Source organism: Choristoneura fumiferana, chromosome 26 (genome assembly GCF_025370935.1).
Source record: "Choristoneura fumiferana chromosome 26, NRCan_CFum_1, whole genome shotgun sequence".
NCBI classification, from domain to species: Eukaryota; Metazoa; Arthropoda; class Insecta; order Lepidoptera; family Tortricidae; genus Choristoneura; species Choristoneura fumiferana.
In genome coordinates, this window is record NC_133497.1 from 9016080 (window position 1) to 9035242 (window position 19163).

General features: G+C 39.1%; 2 protein-coding genes across 3 annotated transcripts; one reads left to right on the plus strand and one right to left on the minus strand.

Moving 5' to 3' along the window:
- The first annotated feature begins 2256 nt into the window (after positions 1-2256).
- LOC141442781 (aldo-keto reductase 1B-like) lies at positions 2257-15016 on the plus strand. 2 transcript variants are annotated; one of them, XM_074107895.1, is made up of 7 exons: positions 2257-2380; positions 4187-4329; positions 7266-7407; positions 8734-8928; positions 11387-11586; positions 13152-13307; positions 14908-15016. In XM_074107895.1, exons 1-7 carry the CDS (start codon positions 2309-2311, stop codon positions 14951-14953), a joined length of 954 nt encoding a protein of 317 aa, XP_073963996.1. In that variant the 5' UTR covers positions 2257-2308; the 3' UTR covers positions 14954-15016. The 2 variants fall into 2 exon arrangements, with proteins under 2 accessions (XP_073963996.1, XP_073963995.1); XM_074107894.1 differs by lacking the exon at positions 2257-2380 and adding an exon at positions 2797-3004.
- Positions 15017-16426: 1410 nt separating this feature from the next.
- Positions 16427-18758, minus strand: LOC141442793 (zinc finger Y-chromosomal protein 1-like). The gene is made up of 2 exons (XM_074107913.1): positions 18471-18758; positions 16427-17069 (listed from the first exon to the last, which is right to left on the minus strand). The coding sequence occupies exons 1-2, from the start codon at positions 18584-18586 to the stop codon at positions 16640-16642; spliced, it is 546 nt and encodes a 181-aa protein (XP_073964014.1). The 5' UTR covers positions 18587-18758; the 3' UTR covers positions 16427-16639.
- Positions 18759-19163: the final 405 nt, after the last annotated feature.

Here is a 19163-nt window from a genome sequence, read left to right on the forward strand (position 1 = left end):
AAGATATCCAAAAGTTTTGCGACTAAGTCGTCTGTAAATGTTAGTAAGTAAAGGGGCTCCGCCCCACGAGTGCGTACTCATAGGACCACATAGTCCGATGAATGAGCTGCAATACGCAACTCGACTTACTAGTAGAGTTCGGAAAGGTCTTTGGAAAGTTTTACCTTGTAAACACGGACACAAGTTTCTGTTAACTACCTGCGTGTCTATGCCAACGTTTTTATTTTTTAAAATGTTTAAACATTTGACATTGTATTGGCCAGGCGTCTATGCCAACAACATAGCAGACTCTTTACTATTGGTAAGCAAGCGGTACTCGAACTTACATCTCTAGTTTGTACATGCCTTTATGGTTTGAGCCTGTGGCAATGACATTAGTTGTCACTTGACAACCGCCGCTAGGAAATAGTCGGCGCCTTTCGATGTAAACAAACATCGAAACCATTTTGATTTTATTTGCTACAGAAAGCAAATTGGTAGCTAGGCAGGAATATATAAACATCGCTTTATTTTACTTACTAGGAGATATATTCATATTTACAGTACCTTTACCATGACTCAGTACTTGTTCTTTTTCGCAACTGTAATAGGATCGTTGGGATGATAGATCAGAAACCATTCGCTCCTGTTACTCATATTGGGGAGTTGCGCAGAATCATGAACCAGTCTTGTTGACCTGTGGAGGAATATTAGCAAAACAAGATGAAAGTGTGAATTCGGATGTATTGAATGATTTGACCGCCGAACATTCTTGTTTTTGTTATTTTGATGCTCTTACACTGGAAACGTGCCCTAACTTTTTACAATATTTACAAAATAATTTTTAGATTGTTGACGTGTAGCGCGGTGTAGTCAGGTCCATGGGTACTGGATGTGGTGGGTTCAGCTCTAAGGCCTTCTTGAGAGAGCTGTCACCACATTCTCCGATGTAAGCTTGATGTTCGCGTGCTCCAGTGTGACGACGAGTGGCTTGAACGACTCTGGGAGTCCCGCCAGCATTATAATAGCAAGGAACTCGTCTTCAACTGCGGCTCCGATTCCTTGCAGCTCTTGCTGTGTCGCTAGCATTGTTTGACATATTGTTGCATGTTACCGTCGAACTTCAGTGCTAACAATTTCTTGATTAGGCTAAGGCGTCTTGTCAAGCCGTGGTCAGCGTAGGCTTCTTTAAGATTCTAGGGTTTCATACGCTGATGTGGCTGACCTGATGATCGGGTAAACCGATTCGTCGCAGGCGAGGCAGATCTTCGCTCGTGCTTTTGCATCCTTCTTCTTCACGATTGGGTTGACGTCTCGATGGGTTTTGAGGAGACGTCCAAGGTCAAGATCGATGAGCATGCACTCTAGACCGAATATCCCGTGCTGTAGTTCTTGCCGTTGAGTTTCGTAAACTTGGAGAGCCTGATGACGTTGACGTTGCCATTGGTGCGACGAATTTTGTATCGCCGATGAATTATTTGAACTCATAGCACTTTTTATACTTAGCACTGTTTCTTCGTTTTATTACGCGACTCTGGGCCATAACCAATTGAAGGAAACGAGAGTAGCAGGGTAAAACGAGTATAATGTGTTAACAGTATGCGACACCAAGACAGAAGTAATGACAGTAGACCAAAGCAGAATAACAGAACAATATTCAAATACAAAATACACACATATCAAAATGGCCAGGGTGTTTAATATTAAAAATATAAACAAGAAGTTTAACAGTTTTATTCCTTTTTAATTCGCTAATTTACGCAAAGGATGGCTCCAGTCGAAAATTGTGACATTCACAATTGTAATATAGGGCCAAGTTAACACATTGTGAGAGAGTCACAATTGTGCGGTTTGGCTGATGGGCCCCATAGCACACGATCGTGGGTGTCACAAAGTGTCAGTAAGAATAGAGGCCCGTTATGATACAATTGTTGGCGAAAAATTTCCACGTTGGAGCCGGAAAATCCGGAAATGACCCCAGATTCACACATCTACGCCCCAATTTTACTCAAAGTCATTCTTTTTTGTATGCAAATTGTCGTAGTTTAAGTGCCGGTCTGAAAGGGTTAAGTAGTATTTGCTTTAGATATGAAACTATACAAATATAAATAAGCAGCAGCTGTGGGTTTGACGGCGCATGGGAATATGAATACATGTACAGACAAAGTTATTTATTCACATGGAAGCTCAACAAGTATTCCATAAATTATTTATGTTATCATTTATCTATACTACAACACAAGATAAGATAATTTAAAGTGGCGGTAGCTCACAATGGCTCTTCACTTCTCGTTCCATAGCCCAGCAGAGCGGTCGTGCATTAAGAATAATGGCTAAGGTTCCGGTTATCACCTTTAACAATGGGAAAACTATTCCCGCACTTGGATTGGGGACATGGAAGGTAAGTGATTTTGCTTTTATTAATTGTAAAGAATTATAAATGACAAATTTGGATAGTTATTCAGGGGTAGTATAAAGTTTCAGTTGAAATAGTTAAAACTACGCACGATGAAATTTTCAAAATTGTTATTTGCTACTCGACACAAGATGGCACTTTTTAAAATAACCTTATTACAAAACAAACTACTTATTTATTCTCTTTATCTTTTACTAAATACCTATAACGTGTTTATTTAATAATTAAGTTATGTTTTCCTTTATTTTTTTTAATTTAACAGAGTAAGTTTTTTTTTTGATAGAACAAGAACTTTGCAACAAAAATCCTTTGCGTGCTGCTGCTGCAGGGCTACAACGAAACTCGAAACTCGAAGTTCGTGTCGTGCGGTCCCTCTGACACTTATACTACGAGTTTCGAGTTTCGTAGTAGCCCAGCTGTTGCTGTCAAATTAAATTTAAAACAAAAATATACGAAGTGTCGTGTAATCGGTATATTTAATTGCTGGTGAATTTCCCAATCTTCAACATTTTTCTAACGTTATTCACTACTAAAATGGCTTCGAAAATGCCTAAAGTTACTTTCAACAACGGACTCGAATGTCCAATATTAGGAATCGGAACTTGGAAGGTAAAGTTTGAACTTTGTTTTACTTTAAGAAATCGTTCTAAATTTATACAAATTGACGTCCAATAGCCAGTATATTTCATTTATAGTTAATTAAAATCATTTTATGCGATTAAATATACATACCGGCAATTATAATAACCTACAATTTAATTACGGTCAAGGACAACTAGGTCGTATCTCTGACAGAAAACTATTAGAGATAGCAAAATATTGTTTATTAGCAAAAAACATAAAATTTTCAGCCATCAACGACTAACTAGGTATTTTTCCATTAGATCTTTAACTTAAAGATACCATATCGACTCCCATGCGACTTTGAGTATCTTGATAAACTCAAAAAGTACAAACAGATACACTTTACTGATAAGGTGTGTACATAAATTGCAAACATACAAGGATCTATTGATAGTGTTGATAGCTTTAAGCTAAAGGCTTAAGTTGTCAGTTTTTATGTCTAGCAATTGACAAATATTTTGAAGATTTAGATAAAATAAAAGAGATTTATTCCTTAGTTCGTTTAAAAGTTATGCATCGCAAATAATTCAAACAGTTAAATTATTTTTATATTTTTGCGGAATACAGACAAAGCTACGCACAGCAGGTAGTGCCTTATCTATCTATATGGAAGTAACTTAGTAGTTTTAACAGTAATTACTTATATAATTGCTGGGTTATCAGAATTGAACCAGTTATCAGTTATGGTGGAAATGGAACTATATCTATGGCTACCTTGACCTTTGGTTTATGTCAGCTGATATTAAATTCTGAAGTTATTTGATGTTATCAAAACCATGGAATATTTTGAGCACTGTTGAAAAAGGAACTTTATCTATTTATAAAAAAAAATGATTTATTTCAGAATCCTTTTTTAAATAAATCCATATCTTGTTATTATTAAATTAACAGTAGTTACAATTTAAATTTAAAAAGTTTTTGATAATTAAGTGCAAATCTGGTATTTTGATTAGTGTGAGATGCATTATGGCATACAACTATGTCAGCAAGTTTATTATCAAGTGTCTGTGCAATTTAATTTAATCAAATTTCAATAAACATAACTATGTTAGCAACATTTAATGAAGCAGTTGTTAGGTCTGTTTGTCTTATGCATCAATTCCTTTATCCCGCCATCTGGCGACGTTTAGCATCTAGCTGTCGGTTTACTAGTAAAATATTTTCCAGTCGAAACCCGGTGAGGTGACGCAGGCTGTCAAAGATGCCATCGATATTGGCTACCGCCACATCGACTGCGCGTTCGTATACGGCAACGAGAAGGAGGTCGGCGCCGCGCTCACCGCTAAACTGGCTGAGGGGGTCGTCAAGAGGTAAGCCGACATGGGATATGTCTATTTTTAGGGTTCCGTACTTCGAAAGGAAAAAACGGAACCTTTATAGGATCACTGTTGTCCGTCCGTCCGTCTGTCAAGACCCTTTTACTGAGGAACGCGTGGAGGTATCAAGTTGAAATTTATATCAAATACTTAAGTGTACTGTTCCTTGGAGCTGTGAAAAAATGAAACTTCTAAGCCAACGCAATTAAAAGACACAGCCGTTTATGCCGAAAATTTTCGAAACTCTCAAGGGAATCAAAACCTACAGGGTACTTCCCGTGAACTCAGAATCTTGAAATTCACAGATAAAGCAAAAACTGCGAAAACCGTAAATATTTATACGGAACCCTCGGTGCGCGAGTCCGACTCGCAATTGGCCGGTATTTTTTTCTGCATCTGACTGGGACGTAGTAACTGGCTCATGCATACAAAGGGCCGCATTTAGAAGTCTGAGGCAACAAAAGAGTGGAATAAAATGGGGGTGATTTGAGAATTTGATATTTTACTGATTGCATGATTGAAGTGAATAAATATAGATGAATAGTACTTTGTTTACTAGTGTTTGGGCGTATTGAAAAAAAATATACCCGTTCTTTTTTTTGAAATTTTTGGAAAAATATGGTTTTCCCCACTCGGAACCAAGAGTACAATCGATTCCGATCGTTTAAAAAATGTCCCCATTTTTTCATACAAAAATTTATGAGTCAGTTTTGTCACGCCCATACTGAGTGTATGTAAAAACCGTCGCAAAACTGTTTTTTTTTTTTGGGGACGTTTTTTTTGCACTATCGGAATCGATTGTGCTCTTGATTCTGAGTAGGAAAAATCATTTTTTTTCCAAAATTTACAAAAAAAAAGGGTACACTTTTTAAAAAAAAAGGCCCGTTGACGGGATTAGAAAAAAAATCCGATGTATCTATTGTGGGGGCCCCGGGGCTGTAACGTTTGGGCTCCACAGAAAACTAGTGTTGCTGCATATAAAGTGTGGCCACACAGGTTGAGTGCAGGCCTTTTTGGCAGCAGCAGGGCTACTACGAAACTCGAAACTCGAAGTTCGTGTCGTGCGGTCCCTCTGACACTTATACTTAATACGAGAGCGAGAGGGACGGTACGATACGAACTTCGAGTTTCGAGTTTCGTAGTAGCCCGTCAGGCGTGCGCCCGTAAAGTATTAATCCACGACAAACACATTTCTCGCACATCTCTGATGGACCTACTTTAAAAGAAGAAGTGAACAAATACTGTAATAACTTAAACAACAAAAAATTGGACAACCCCCAACATTGTCACTTCAAAGTTCGATATCTCAAAAACGGCTGAACCGATTTTGATAAAACATGTCTAAGAACCATCGCTAGAAATCTGCTTTCAAATAAATAAAAACCGCATTCAAATCGGTCCACCCGTTTAAGAGCTACGGTGCCACAGACAGACACATAGCGGTCAAACTTGTAACCCGTCTTTTTGCGTCGGGGGTTAAAAAGTACAAGGAAGACTCCAAAAACTTCTCAAATATTAGCCAGAAACTTTTTGAATGAACACGAGTATGTTCCCAGGTTAAAAAGATGGCACATTCTAGGGCTAGAGTCTAGGTTTAGCCGCTAGACCAAAGATAATAAGCCCATATAACTAAAATGGCGATGGTGTTCAGTGGAACACTACCCAAATTTTTGCAAAGGCGGGTGTATCGCGAACGACGAAGCTTGAGGTTCCGGGTTCAATTCCAGGGCAGATATTTGTATGAATAATACGAACGTTTGTTTTCGGGTCTTGGATGTTTAATATGTATTTATCTATATAAGTGTGTTTATCCGTCGTATAGTATACATGCTTTGCTTAGTTTGGGACTAGGTCAATTGGTGTCAAGTGTCCCATGATATATGATATTTACATTTATTGCAAGGCCGGCAACGCACCCGCAGTCCTAATAATGCTGTAGGTATCCATGGGGCGGCGTTTGCCAGCTGTTCGATAAAAAGAAATCCCTAACTATTAAAATCCAACCATCCTGACTATGGCTGGAACAGCTGATTGCAGATTTGTGAAATCTCTGGTGGAAACATTTATGGTATTAATAGCTTTTGCTCGCGGCGTCGCCCGCGTGGTATTCGGTTATCGCGCGCTGTTCCCTCGGGAACTGTGCATTTTTCCGGGATAAAATATATGTCACTCTCTGGCCTATAAACTATATCTATGCCAAAAATCACGTCGATCCGTCGCTCCGTTTCGACGCGAAAGACGGACAAACAAACATATTAGTATGTTGCGCTTGCGGTGGAGACGACCGGTTGTTGGTGCTCGGAGGCTAAGTTGTTTTTTAAAGAAGTAGGACGCCGGCTGCGGGACCGGGGATTAGACTCGCTCCGAGTCGTTCTTGATGCAAAGGCTATCTATCGCCGTTTGACGCGGGAACGCGGCAAGCGTGTTGGGCACCTTTGCGCCAGGAACGATTCGAGGCGGTCTTTATTTATAATATAAAAATATTATTTAAGTTAGCTAGTAGATTTATTATTTAGTAGTATTTAGCTCTTAGGTATATGATTGTATTTTCTATAAGTTTATATTCTTAAATAAATTTTCCACATCTAATTAGTATGGATAACTCAGTCTCTGTCTTGCCAACTATAATAAATGCAGGTGGTAGGACCTTGTGCAAGGTCCGCCCGGATGGCTACCACCATCTTGCTCGCTAATCCTGCCGTGAAACAGCAGTGCTTGCATTGTTGTGTTTCGGCGTGGAGAGTAAGACAGCCGGTGAAATTACTGGCACGTGAGGTATCCCATCTTAGGCCTCTAGGTTGGCAACGTGTCTGCAATACCCCTGGTGTTGCAAATGTTTATGGGCGGTGGTGATCTCTTACCATCAGGAGACCCACTTGCTCGTTTGCCATCCAGTCGTATAAAAAAAAAAAAAAAAATTAATGTTCCAGGGAGGATCTCTTCATCACCTCCAAGCTTTGGAACACGTTCCACCGCCCGGACCTGGTGCGGGGCGCACTCCTCAAATCGTTGGAGAACCTGAACCTCAAATATTTGGACCTGTACCTCATCCACTGGCCTCAAGCTTACAAGGTATTATTTTACAGCCTGACCAGAAATATATGACTATACGCCATGTTGCGGAGTTTAATGAGGGCTATCGTTTTTTGTCTCACTAGATGGCGCACTGTTGCGTGAGGTTTTTAAGTATGGCTTTCAAAGTCTGTTATTACGGGCGTGAAAACAAAGTTTAGATTAAAATCATATTTAATACACCTTAAAACCGTACCATAAAAATATCAAGCATGCCACAGTGTTGCATAGTCCCCGTTTTGTTCGGAAAAAAGGGAGGACAAAGGTTTCCGAAAGACAAAACTGTCTCAAAACACAGACATTCATTGCCCCGGAACGCATATTTGCCATACTTAGTTTCAGATATTGCAAAATATTCACAAAATTATTCTAATTATAAATAAGCCCGCGTAGCTCATCCAAAAACTATGAGATTTGACATTTCGGAGACCTCACGCTACACTAGCGCCTCTAGTGGCGAATTCATACGCGATAGCCCTCATTGGAACTAATTTCTTACACTGGCAATAATTTTAATGAATGACAGACAGACAGACAGACGGACAAAGAGTGATCCTATAAAGTTATGATTGGTTATTTGGAGTCTTTTTGAATTTTTTATTTCAACTCCAAATTTGTTACTTTTACGGGTATCCCGTGAAACCATATCGAAAATACAAACTGAGACATGGATGCACAGAAAAACCAGAAAAAAGAGACCAGCGCTGGGAATCGAACCCAGGTCCTCAGCAATCCGTGCTGCGTGCTATAACCCCTACACCACCGCTGGACAGGAATTTAGACACGATTTTTTCCTATGCATACATATCTCAGGTTGCTTATTTCTCATAATTTAATCATAATTTGATTGCTTAGTAGCGACATCTCTTGTCTGGGTGAGCGGTTGGTTCCGAAAGAATGTGACGTCTCTCGATGAGAGCGAAACATAGATGTCGCTAGTGCTGCTGCATAAGTAGCGTAGTAGAAATAAGCAACCTGAGATATGTATGCATAGGAAAAAATCGTGTCTAAATTCCTGTCCAGCGGTGGTGTAGGGGTTATAGCACGCAGCACGGATTGCTGAGGACCTGGGTTCGATTCCCAGCGCTGGTCTCTTTTTTCTGGTTTTTCTGTGCATCCATGTCTCAGTTTGTATTTTCGAGATCCTATAAAGGTTCCCTTTTTTCCTTTTGCGGCACGGAACCCTAAAAAGACGTATAAAAGAAACCATTGCGGCTTACTTCCAGCATAAACGATTTAAATTTGGTACAATGGCAACGACGTACAAGATGGTAACAGCAAGAATAAACTATTAGAAGTGGTCAAAAACGTTGGTCGTTCTTACAGGAAGACGGGGAGCTGTTCCCAACAGACGAGGCCGGCAAGATCCAGTTCTCTGATGTGGACTACGTGGACACGTGGAAGGCCCTGGAGCCCCTGGTGGGGGAGGGGCTGGTCCGCAGCATCGGGCTCTCCAATTTCAACAGCAAACAGGTCGCCAGGGTGCTCGAGGTGGCTACTGTCAAGCCTGTAGTCAATCAGGTCAGTACGGCAGTCACTTTCATTTTCAACCGACTTCAAAAAAGGAGGTTCTCAATTCGTCTGTATGTTTTTTTTTGTGTGTTTGTTAGGCGGTAACTCCGCCAATTGGCAAGATTACATTTTTTTAACACCTGTAAATTACTGCAGGAACCGAAAGAGTTTTGCCTCGTAAACATGGGAAAATATTTATTATAATTTATTTCTCCATATTTAAAAAAAATACAAAAAATTAAAAAATATATCTGAATTTGCTAACACTACCACAGAATAGATATGTTTCCTTTGCCTTTTTCACCAGAAAAAGGAGCTGTCATAATTTTGACAACGTCTACGTCAGATTTACGTGATCTTTTTTTTAATAGAGACGACAAAATTAATGGATCTATTGTGTGGTAGTTTTGGAGTCATGCCCTTTTAGAATAAGCACATTAAAAAAAACTAATAAATTAATTATCAATCGTAGCGAAATTTTAAAAATATCAGCGTCTTTCTCTTTACAAACAGAATACAGAAAACGAATCAAATTATAGTCTTAGAAATATGAAATCTTGTCAATTGTGGGTCAAAAGTCAAAATTCTTTTTTTGTTCTAAAGGACATACTTCCCACTGTCACTAAGTTAGGATCTGATGATGGGATCTTAGAGAAATCGAGGGCAACCCTCAAATTTTAGAAGCGCGCCTACAGCGATTTTGGCATTTTTGACACCAAGTCAACTACTTACATTCAGAAAGTATCATTTGGTGAACTGGACCTGATGAAGACCGTAGGTACCGGTACTCTGTTATAAAATAATATAACTATGCCGTGTTTGACCTTAATGGAATCGTTGTGAGATGCACTTTGGCTACGAATCACTAAAAACCTAAAAAAAAACTTTTTAACAAAAAATGGAATCAACTTCAAAAACTTGAAAATAATTTTCTACTAGTTTGAATTCGGTGCCTCAGCACGAGTGAATGGAAGCCCAATATGTAGGTGAAGTAGACGACTTATATCCACTCCTGCTGGCTAACGCTGAGGCACCGACTTCAAACTAGTAGAAAATTATTTTCAAGGTTTTTGAAGTTGATTCCATTTTTTGTTAAAATGTTTTTTTACTTTGATTTTAGACTGTTTGTTTATATTTTTATTATTTCCAACATTGACCTTGAATCCTAAGGCAGTTGTCTCACCGCCGGCGAGGAAACGATTGGCTATCGACTATTTTCTCGCTCAAGAAACGAACAAAAGATATAAGATCCTGTGTGAGTAAAAGAGACATATATATTAATAGTTGATCGCTGGCTGTTCACACTGCCGGCGAGAACTCGCTCTTACATCTTTTGTCGCAGCGACAAGAGCTATAAAACTAGCTCAGCGATACTCGCTCAGCGCTGTTAGCTTGGCGGCCGCCCGGCTCGAGCGAGTGGAGCGAGTAATCGCCCGTCGTGCTCGAACACTCGCTTTTCACTGCTCGCCCACTCGTTTCTAGTTACTCGCTCTGCTCGCTTCTCGCTCATCGTCGGCGGTGGGACAAGTGCCTAAGGCTCCGTTTCCACCAAAAGCCGAGTTGAGACTTGCAGGGAAAATAGTGCAAGTTGCATTACATTGCGAGGCCGTAAAGCCAACGAGTTTGTAGCGGTCAACTGAGCGCCGCAATGTAATACAACTTGCACGACTTTTCTTTCAAGTCTGAACTCGGCTAAAGATGTGCGAGAATGTGTTGCGAAGGGTTCACCCTCACTAGACCGAATATCATAAAAGCTAATTTCACTAGGCATACCAACGTTAGATATAATTTTCATAGCCCTAATATCATGACATTTGAACTTGTATGTCAGAATTGATTACTAGACTTAAAGTTTTACTTCGTAATGATTACTTGTACTAACCATTAAATGCTCTAATATTATTAACACTAATAATGATTATTCCTAAAGATTAATTGTACTAAAGAAAAAAAAATCGCGCGAGCGAGCGAAGCGAGCGAGCAAGACGTTTTGGAGAAGAAGTGACTTGGACAGGTTAGGTTCAGAAGGCTAAGGCGGGAGCGAAGCTTAATTAATGTGTTCCAATCAATACATTTGACGAAAATTATTTTTTTTAGCTTTTTGATGTTAGGGCTAGTGTATAGTTAGGAAAATCAAAAATTCGGCTTTTTGGTTTTAGGGCTAGTAAAATTAGGTAAGTACCACGTAAATTCGGAATGCTAAAATTAGAGCTAATGAATATTTAGGAAAATAAAAAAATTCGGCTTTTTGATTTTAGGGCTAGTGAAATTAAATATAACGTAAATTCGGAATGCTAAAATTAGGGCTAATGAATAGTTAGGAATATTAAAAATTCGGCGTTTTCATTTTAGGGCTAGTGAAATTAGTGTTAGTGAAATTAGGATTAGAATTTTTCGGGCTACCATAGGAGAACCGTTGCGAAGAATGTTAATTGGCCCATAAATAACAGCTGTATTGTTGTTCCAGGTGGAATGCCACCCGTACCTGAACCAGTCTCGCCTGAAGGCGTTCTGCTCGGCGCGCGGCCTCAAGCTGACGGCGTACTCGCCGCTGGGGTCGCCCGACCGGCCGTGGGCGCAGCCCGGCGAGCCCCAGCTCATGGACGACCCCAAGCTGAAGGCGCTCGCCGACCGCCTCGGGAAGACGCCCGCTCAAGTACTCATCAGGTAGGGTTTGCCCTTGGTCAGGGGGGTGTCACTAGGCCATTCCGCCGCCGAGCTACAAGTACATACCGGGCCTCCCCAACGTTGAGGCGATTCAGTGCGACTCAACGCGTGCGAGTGAACACGAGTTATGCGATAGACAGAGAAGCATAAAGTAGGCACGATTCTTATGCCTAAACGTCACTTTTGTACGGCAGTGAAGCTTCTGTACTTGTACTATTACTTATTCTGTGCCTTGGTTTGAAACTGCGTTTCCACCTAAACACGGTATTTGACTATTTTTTTATTATATAAATTATCAGGCGGGCAGTTGCAAGCAACTGATAGGTGCCTGTATCTAGCTGCTCCTTGGTCAAGTATTCTTTGTATTGTTAATGTGTTGGTCTAGCCGGTTCTTAAATTGGTTCACATTCAGTGCTGAGACTACATGTTCTGGTAGTTTGTTCCATGTCTTGACCACTCTGTTACCCAAGAAATGTGATATGATATGTGATGTGATATTTTGTGTATGTTTTATAAATTAAAACTACACGATGCTTGTTATCGAATAGAAAAACCATTTTTAAGCTACCTTTACAAATAACAAAGTTATAAAGTTTGAAATTCAAGATTAGACAGAGAAAGACATACTGGCATGTGACGTCACACGCCAGTACCTCCATACTGCTGCGTAGAGAAAAGCGTTTGAGAAAGAGACAGGTATATAGATATTTTTAAAAAATTACTATAAATCCAATTTTCAACCGATTTAAATGTTCTCTTCGCTAAACACTATCTGTATATCTATATTTTCATAATAATATTAAGATATGGCAAAATCAGGAGTATGTATGTATGTAAACTCTTTATTGTACAAAAGAAAAGAAACAAAACACAATTGACAAACTTTGAGATACTTGTACAAAGGCGGACTTATCCCTTTAAGGGATCTCTACCAGTCAACCTTTGAGTAGATGAGAGGAGTAATCAGTTAGGGTCCGACAAAGAGTGAGTTTAAGGGGCTGTTTCACCATCCATTGATTAGTGTTAACTGAAGGTTAAATGTGATGCCGTCTCCGTCTATTCGAACAAAACAAATAGAGACGGCATCACATTTACACGTCAGTTAACACTAATCAATGGATGGTGAAACAGCCCCTAAGAGTAAAAAACATTCATCATCATCATCATCCCAGCCTATATACGTCCCACTGCAGGGCACAGGCCTCCCCTCAGAATGAGAGGGTTTGGGCCATAGTTCCCACGCGGGCCCAGTGCGGATTGGGAACTTCACACACACCATTGAATTGCTTCGCAGGTTTGTGCAGGTTTCCTCACGATGTTTTCCTTCACCGCATAGCTCGTGGTAAATTTCAAATGTAACTCCGCACATGAATTTCGAAAAACTCAGAGGTGCGAGCCGGGGTTTGAACCCACGACCCTCTGCTTGAGAGGCGATGGGTCAAACCACTAGGCCGCCACGGCTAAAAACATTGGAGTTGTCAAATACCGTATTGTGTGAGGCTAAAAAAAATGGTCAAAAGCGGTGTAACGTGTTTAATGGATGGTTATCGCCATTCTGTTGCCAGATACCAGATCGACCGCGGCAACGTGGTGATCCCCAAGTCTGTGACGAAGTCCCGCATCGCGAGCAACTTCGACGTGCTGGACTTCAAGCTCTCCGCCGAGGATCTGGACCTGGTCAACTCGTTCGACGTGAACGGACGCTTCGTGCCCATGACTGCGTGAGTGGCACACGCTTATCATCACCTCAGCCATAGGACATAGGGGGGCGTTCAAGTAATACGTAACGCCCCCCCTCCCCCCCATGTAACGCGCCGTAACATTTTTCTTTCCCCCCCCCCCGTTCTAAAAGTTACGTAACACCCAAATTACCATTTTTTTTGGCTTTTCTTTAGCAGTTTCCGAATTAAGCTCGCATTTCTTGACAGAGTCACACTGGCAACTTAGCATGAGAGCATTTATAGGCCAAGAACTACAAACTGATGATGCGAATTTGCCAATTTTTAAGGACATTATTATACACTTATACACTTTAAAGTTGAATATTTTGCTAACACGTGACTGAATCGAAAAATCGTTTTAGCAACCCGCTAATGGTTTTAAAATACCTATCAACGATACCCCACACTACAAGGTGGGATGAGAAAAAAAAAATCACCCCCACTTTATGTCTACGGGAGGTACTGTAAAAAAAATTTTTTTGATTCTTTTATTGTACCATTTTGTCGGCATAGTTTACATATATATTCGTGCAAAATTACAGCTTTCTAGCATTGAATAGTCCCTGAGCAAAGCCGCGGACGGACGGACAGACAGACATGGCGAAAATAAGGGTTCCGTTTTTGCCATTTTGGCTACGGAACCCTAAAAACCGTTATTTTGTATGCTACTAGTGTGCTTAAGAGATAGTCCATAAAATAATGGGCTTCTAACTATGGCAAAAGGTGTTGGTAGGATGAATTTTAACATATAGAAATTCATGGTTCTATAGAGTTGGTCCAGGGGACATAACCATGGCAGGTGGTAGGACCTTGTGCAAGGTCCGCCCGGATTGCTACCACCATCTTGCTCGCTAATCCTGCCGTGAAGCAGCTGCGCTTGCAGAGTAAGACAGCCGGTGAAATTACTGGCACGTGAGGTATCCCATCTTAGGCCTCTAGGTGGGCAACGCGTCTGCAATACCCCTGGTGTTACAGTTGTCTATGGGCGGTGGTGATCTCTTATCATCAGGAGACCCACTTGCTCGTTTGCTATACAGTCGAATAAAAAAAAATTAGGTACAAGAAAGTGTTGATCGACCAGGATATGTTTGGGCCAAGTACGATACGGATGGGTTTTGTTTGTTTTTTCTTTACCTTTATTTTAGTTTTAATTTTAAGTAAATGAGAGAATCGCGTATGAATTCGCCGCTAGAGGCGCTAGTGTAGCGTGAGGTCTCTGTCAAATTTCACTGTTTGGTGAGCTACGCGGGTTTATTTATAATTAGAATAATTTTGTGAATGTTTTGCAATACCTGAAATTAATTATGGCAAATATGCGTTACGGGGCAATGAATGTATGTGTTTTGACAGTTTTGTCTTTCGGGAATCTTTGGCCTCCCTTTTTTCCGAACAAAACAGGACTGAGCAACACTGTGGCATGCTGGATATTTTTATGGTACGGTTTTAATGTATTAAATATGATTTAAATGTAAATTTTGTTTCACGCGCCTATAAACAAACTAACCACTATACTTCAGGCAGGACCTTTGTCTACAGTGCTACAGGGCTACTTTCCCTCATTAAAATAAATAATGATAAAAACTCTTTCTTCTTCTTGCAGGTCTCTGGGGCACAAGTACCATCCGTTTGAAAACGAAGAGTTCTGAATATGTTTAAGTGTTATTACAATATTACAATGTAATGAGGTGAATTAAATATGTTTAATTTTATTTTGTTCTATGTATTGTTCAATGGCCCGGCCATGACTGCGCGGTTTGTGATGAGACTGTCTTATAAGGCCTTTTGGGAAACTATTCTTTCAAGGCCTCAAAACTAGTGTAGTTGTTTGCTTTTTAGAAACTGCTTCTGTCCAATGGGATAATTTTGCCAGCGTCAAAGTTGAAAGCAAATGATCTGTCAATATTGCTTTTTTTTTAATACAAATGACTGTCAGGTGCTGTACTGACAAATGGACCAGTAGGGTTAGTTCAGGGTACATACGAGTGCTTCCCTCCCTCCCTCCCATCCCTCCCATCTGCATCCCTTTAGTCTAGAGTTACATGGCTAAAACTGTGGGTTAATATAAGTCGAAATATTTAATAAAAGCGAAGTCCTTACTTAAACAGTTCAAAGGACTTAGAGAACTAGTTTATACATAGAGGTTGACTTTCGTTGTAGTATAAAGGCTGAAAGTTTTTTGTATATGGTGGTATATATGGTTTGGATAGTGAGCGATTTGGAAAATATCATGTAAATGAACTAAAAGAATTTCCTTGCTCACCCGCGACCTTACGATAGCTAAGCTTATGCAGAATATGCGTGTTCATGCAGTTCCTCCACCTCCACACTGTAAGAACACACACAAATCACACAAACCCATCTATCACCACCACACTACACTGACGCGTTTCGAACTCAACCAGAGCTCATATCCAGAGTGACAGAACCGTACACCAAGCATGGTGCTTGACCACACTACACTGACGCGTTTCGAACTCAACCAGAGTGACAGAACCGTACACCATGCTACCAGTAGTTAGACTAACGAACCACAACCACCGTTTTAATTTGTCACTGTATCTCCCCAAGTACCCACATATTTTATGAAACAAAACAAAACTACCCACAAATTATTAATATTTTTTTTTTAACCATCCTTCAAAACCACCTTTATTTTTATTTATTTACTGTCAAGGCATGTTTTATTAACTACCATTGCTGAAATTAGATCCAAGTCGTAGCAAGGGAGATGAAACTAAATTTACCTGCTCATTAATAATAGACCCCATACTGCTGTATCTAATTATCTCCATGCATTCTAAAACATCAAGACCACACATAATGTAACACTTCATACGAATCTGAGTCCGATAAAGAATGATTTAGTTCCAACAAATGTTTGTGCAGGTTTCCTCACAATGTTTTCCTTCACCGCAAAGCTCGTGGTAAATTTCAAATGTAATTCCACACATGAATTTCGAAAAACTCAGAGGTGCGATCCAGGGTTTGAACCTACGACATGACCCTCTGCATGAGAGGTGATAGGTCAAACCACTAGGCCACCATGGCTTCCAGGGCAGAGCATTTGCCAGGATTGCGGCCATTAAATTACTCATTAAATAAAAAAAACAAATGCAACATATGTTTTCATGATTCATTTATTACAAAGATTATAGTTTTAATGAATGTAATAACAAATGTAAGTGGTAATAATAAACGAAACCGATAATAAAACTCTACTTACAACCCTACTAGAAATGTTAGGACTTTTAGGAGTAGGGTTTTAGATTTTTTCTAGTTACAGTATATTTAATTAAAATAAATTAAAATACAAATTTAGTTAAAACATTTATTTACACCTTTATTTTCCTAAACTTGTCACTGCCCTTGTGCCTTGCTTCGTAGTGCCTTATCAATTCCTTCAAGCTCTCTGTCCCTTGCTCACACTCCGTACATTTATAGGGCTTCTCTTTCATATGAATCCTCATATGAATCTTCAAACTCGTCTTTTTCTTAGTAAAATAACTGCACTCGGTACATTTTTCATATACATCTTTCTTTTTAACAGTATTCGTACAACTTGGGCATGGAATATACTGCCTCATTTGTGGAATACTCTTTGGTGGTTTTGGTTTCTCTTTATGTGTCAAGGAGTGAGCATCCATGCTGTCTTTTTTTAACGTAGAATAACCACATATTTTGCAGCGGTATAAAGCTTTTAGCTCTCGAATTTTCAAGTTGTGCGGGATTACAGATTTTGTGGCCTGTTTTGGTTTGGTGAGGCTGGAATTTACATTAGAATCAGTGATTAAACTGGTGACAACATAGGAATGGGCGCGCATCTAGTCGCATAATTTTCTAAAGTTATAATGTAATAATTTGTCATAATTTTTTCCGTCTAAACCATATTTTTTAAGATTATTTAATGGTTTTATGGTTATCTTGTAGAACTGTATAGGTTAGATTAGGTTTGTTTTATAACAGTTCTAAACAATTTACAATGAATGGATTCAGAGAAAAAAAAAGAGTTATGACAAACAATACATTATGAGCAAGGAGCGGAATTTCTCATAGCAAAAATCAAACATCAAAGGGATTGAACATAAGTTTTATCGACTATTCCAGTTATTGATGTTATAGAATCGACTCTTCTTGTTATCGCCTTGTAACATTTCACGTCTTTGATAAGCGACTTTCGTCTCCATATTAAAATAAAATAAATCACATTAATTTCACATATTATGACATTTATGTTGCTTGAGTTTTTCTTAGTCATTCCCGTGTTATTAAAATGGTTAATCCTAAAAGAAAAACGATTGACAAATGGATTAAAAAACATCCCTTACTTATTTACAATGAAGATTCTTCAACGATATACTGCTCTAAATTTTAAGTTAATTTAAAGCAGCTCAAGCTCTTTATATTTTAATTGTAACTAACTTAAAAAGCGCTATTTTAAAAGTACCTACTATTTCCTGTTTTATTAATTACTGAAATATTTATCAATAGTCGATAAAACTTATGTTCAATTCCTTTGACGTTTGATTTTTGCTATGAGAAAGTCCGGTCCTTGATTATGACTTTCAACAGTTATAAGAGCCAATATAGACCCCCATACTATACTATATACTAGAGGGTATTTAAGTACAGTCAAAACCATTTATATAAGTGACCTTATTTCACTCGAGTAGCATATCACAGACTACACTGTGGCCTGCAAATGTATTACAGTATTGTTGTTTTAATGCTAATAGGTACAGTCAGCGTCATAAATAAGTGATAATTTCTGTACCTTGTATGTTTCAGTCGTTACACATTTTCATATGGCTTTTCAAACATGACGTTGAAGTGAGAAGGTACAAAAGTGATCACTTATTTATGACGTTGACTGTACTATATTATAGTACCTATTAGACACATTTGTGAAAGCTTCTGTGTGTGTGTTTGTCACTCTAAAATGGCTCTTTTAACTAATAATTATCTTGTAAGTAAATGATATACAAAATAATAAACTACACAACAAGATGCACGAAAATTGGTTTGGATGCACTTAGATAGTTTATTAGGTAGAAGCAAGCGTTCATAGTATGGGTTACTTTTCATCTCAGATATGACAGTTCCTGTGGGAAAGGAGTATGTGTATCGTAGAAGCAGTCGCGGTCGCGGGCAACAGCTAGTACTTACATATAATTGTGATCAGTCAAGGGATCTAATAGGTAAGTCTCACTGGTCTCTACCTCCACCTCAATCTGGTCTGGAGACACCTCTTCCATAAAAATCACTGGACTGTCTATATCCATGCTTGAATTTTGCGAAATACTGACTAGATACTTGTAATTAGAAGTTAAAATGTGAAATTGAGTAAAAATTACCGTCTTGACTAGGTTTATTTACATTTATTTAACTAAACGAGACAAATAAAAATTGACATTTTAACAATGATAGTTTTGACAGATAGTTGACAGTGACAGTCAAAAAAGTGTCGCCGTAAAAAAAGTTCTATTCCTACTAAAAGAGTAGAATCGGACCAAATAGTTCTTAAATCTGCTACTTACCGCTAGATGGCGTTATTCCATGAGACTGCATTTTGACATGACATGTCACCTTATAACAGCGTTTCTTAACCTGTGGTCCGCGGACCCCTGGGGGGTCCACGAGTATGTGTATGGATGGGGGTCCGCCGTCCGCTTATCTATAGACATTTGAATTAATAAAAATTGATCTAAATTTATTCTTGTTTTTTAATAAAGGGGTTCCTTGAAATCATGCTTGATTGTCTAGAGGGGTCCGCGGACTGAAAAAGGTTAAGAAACGCTGCCTTATAAGATGACAGAAGATTACGAATAGTGTAGAAAAAAATTAACGGTGGAAAAATGT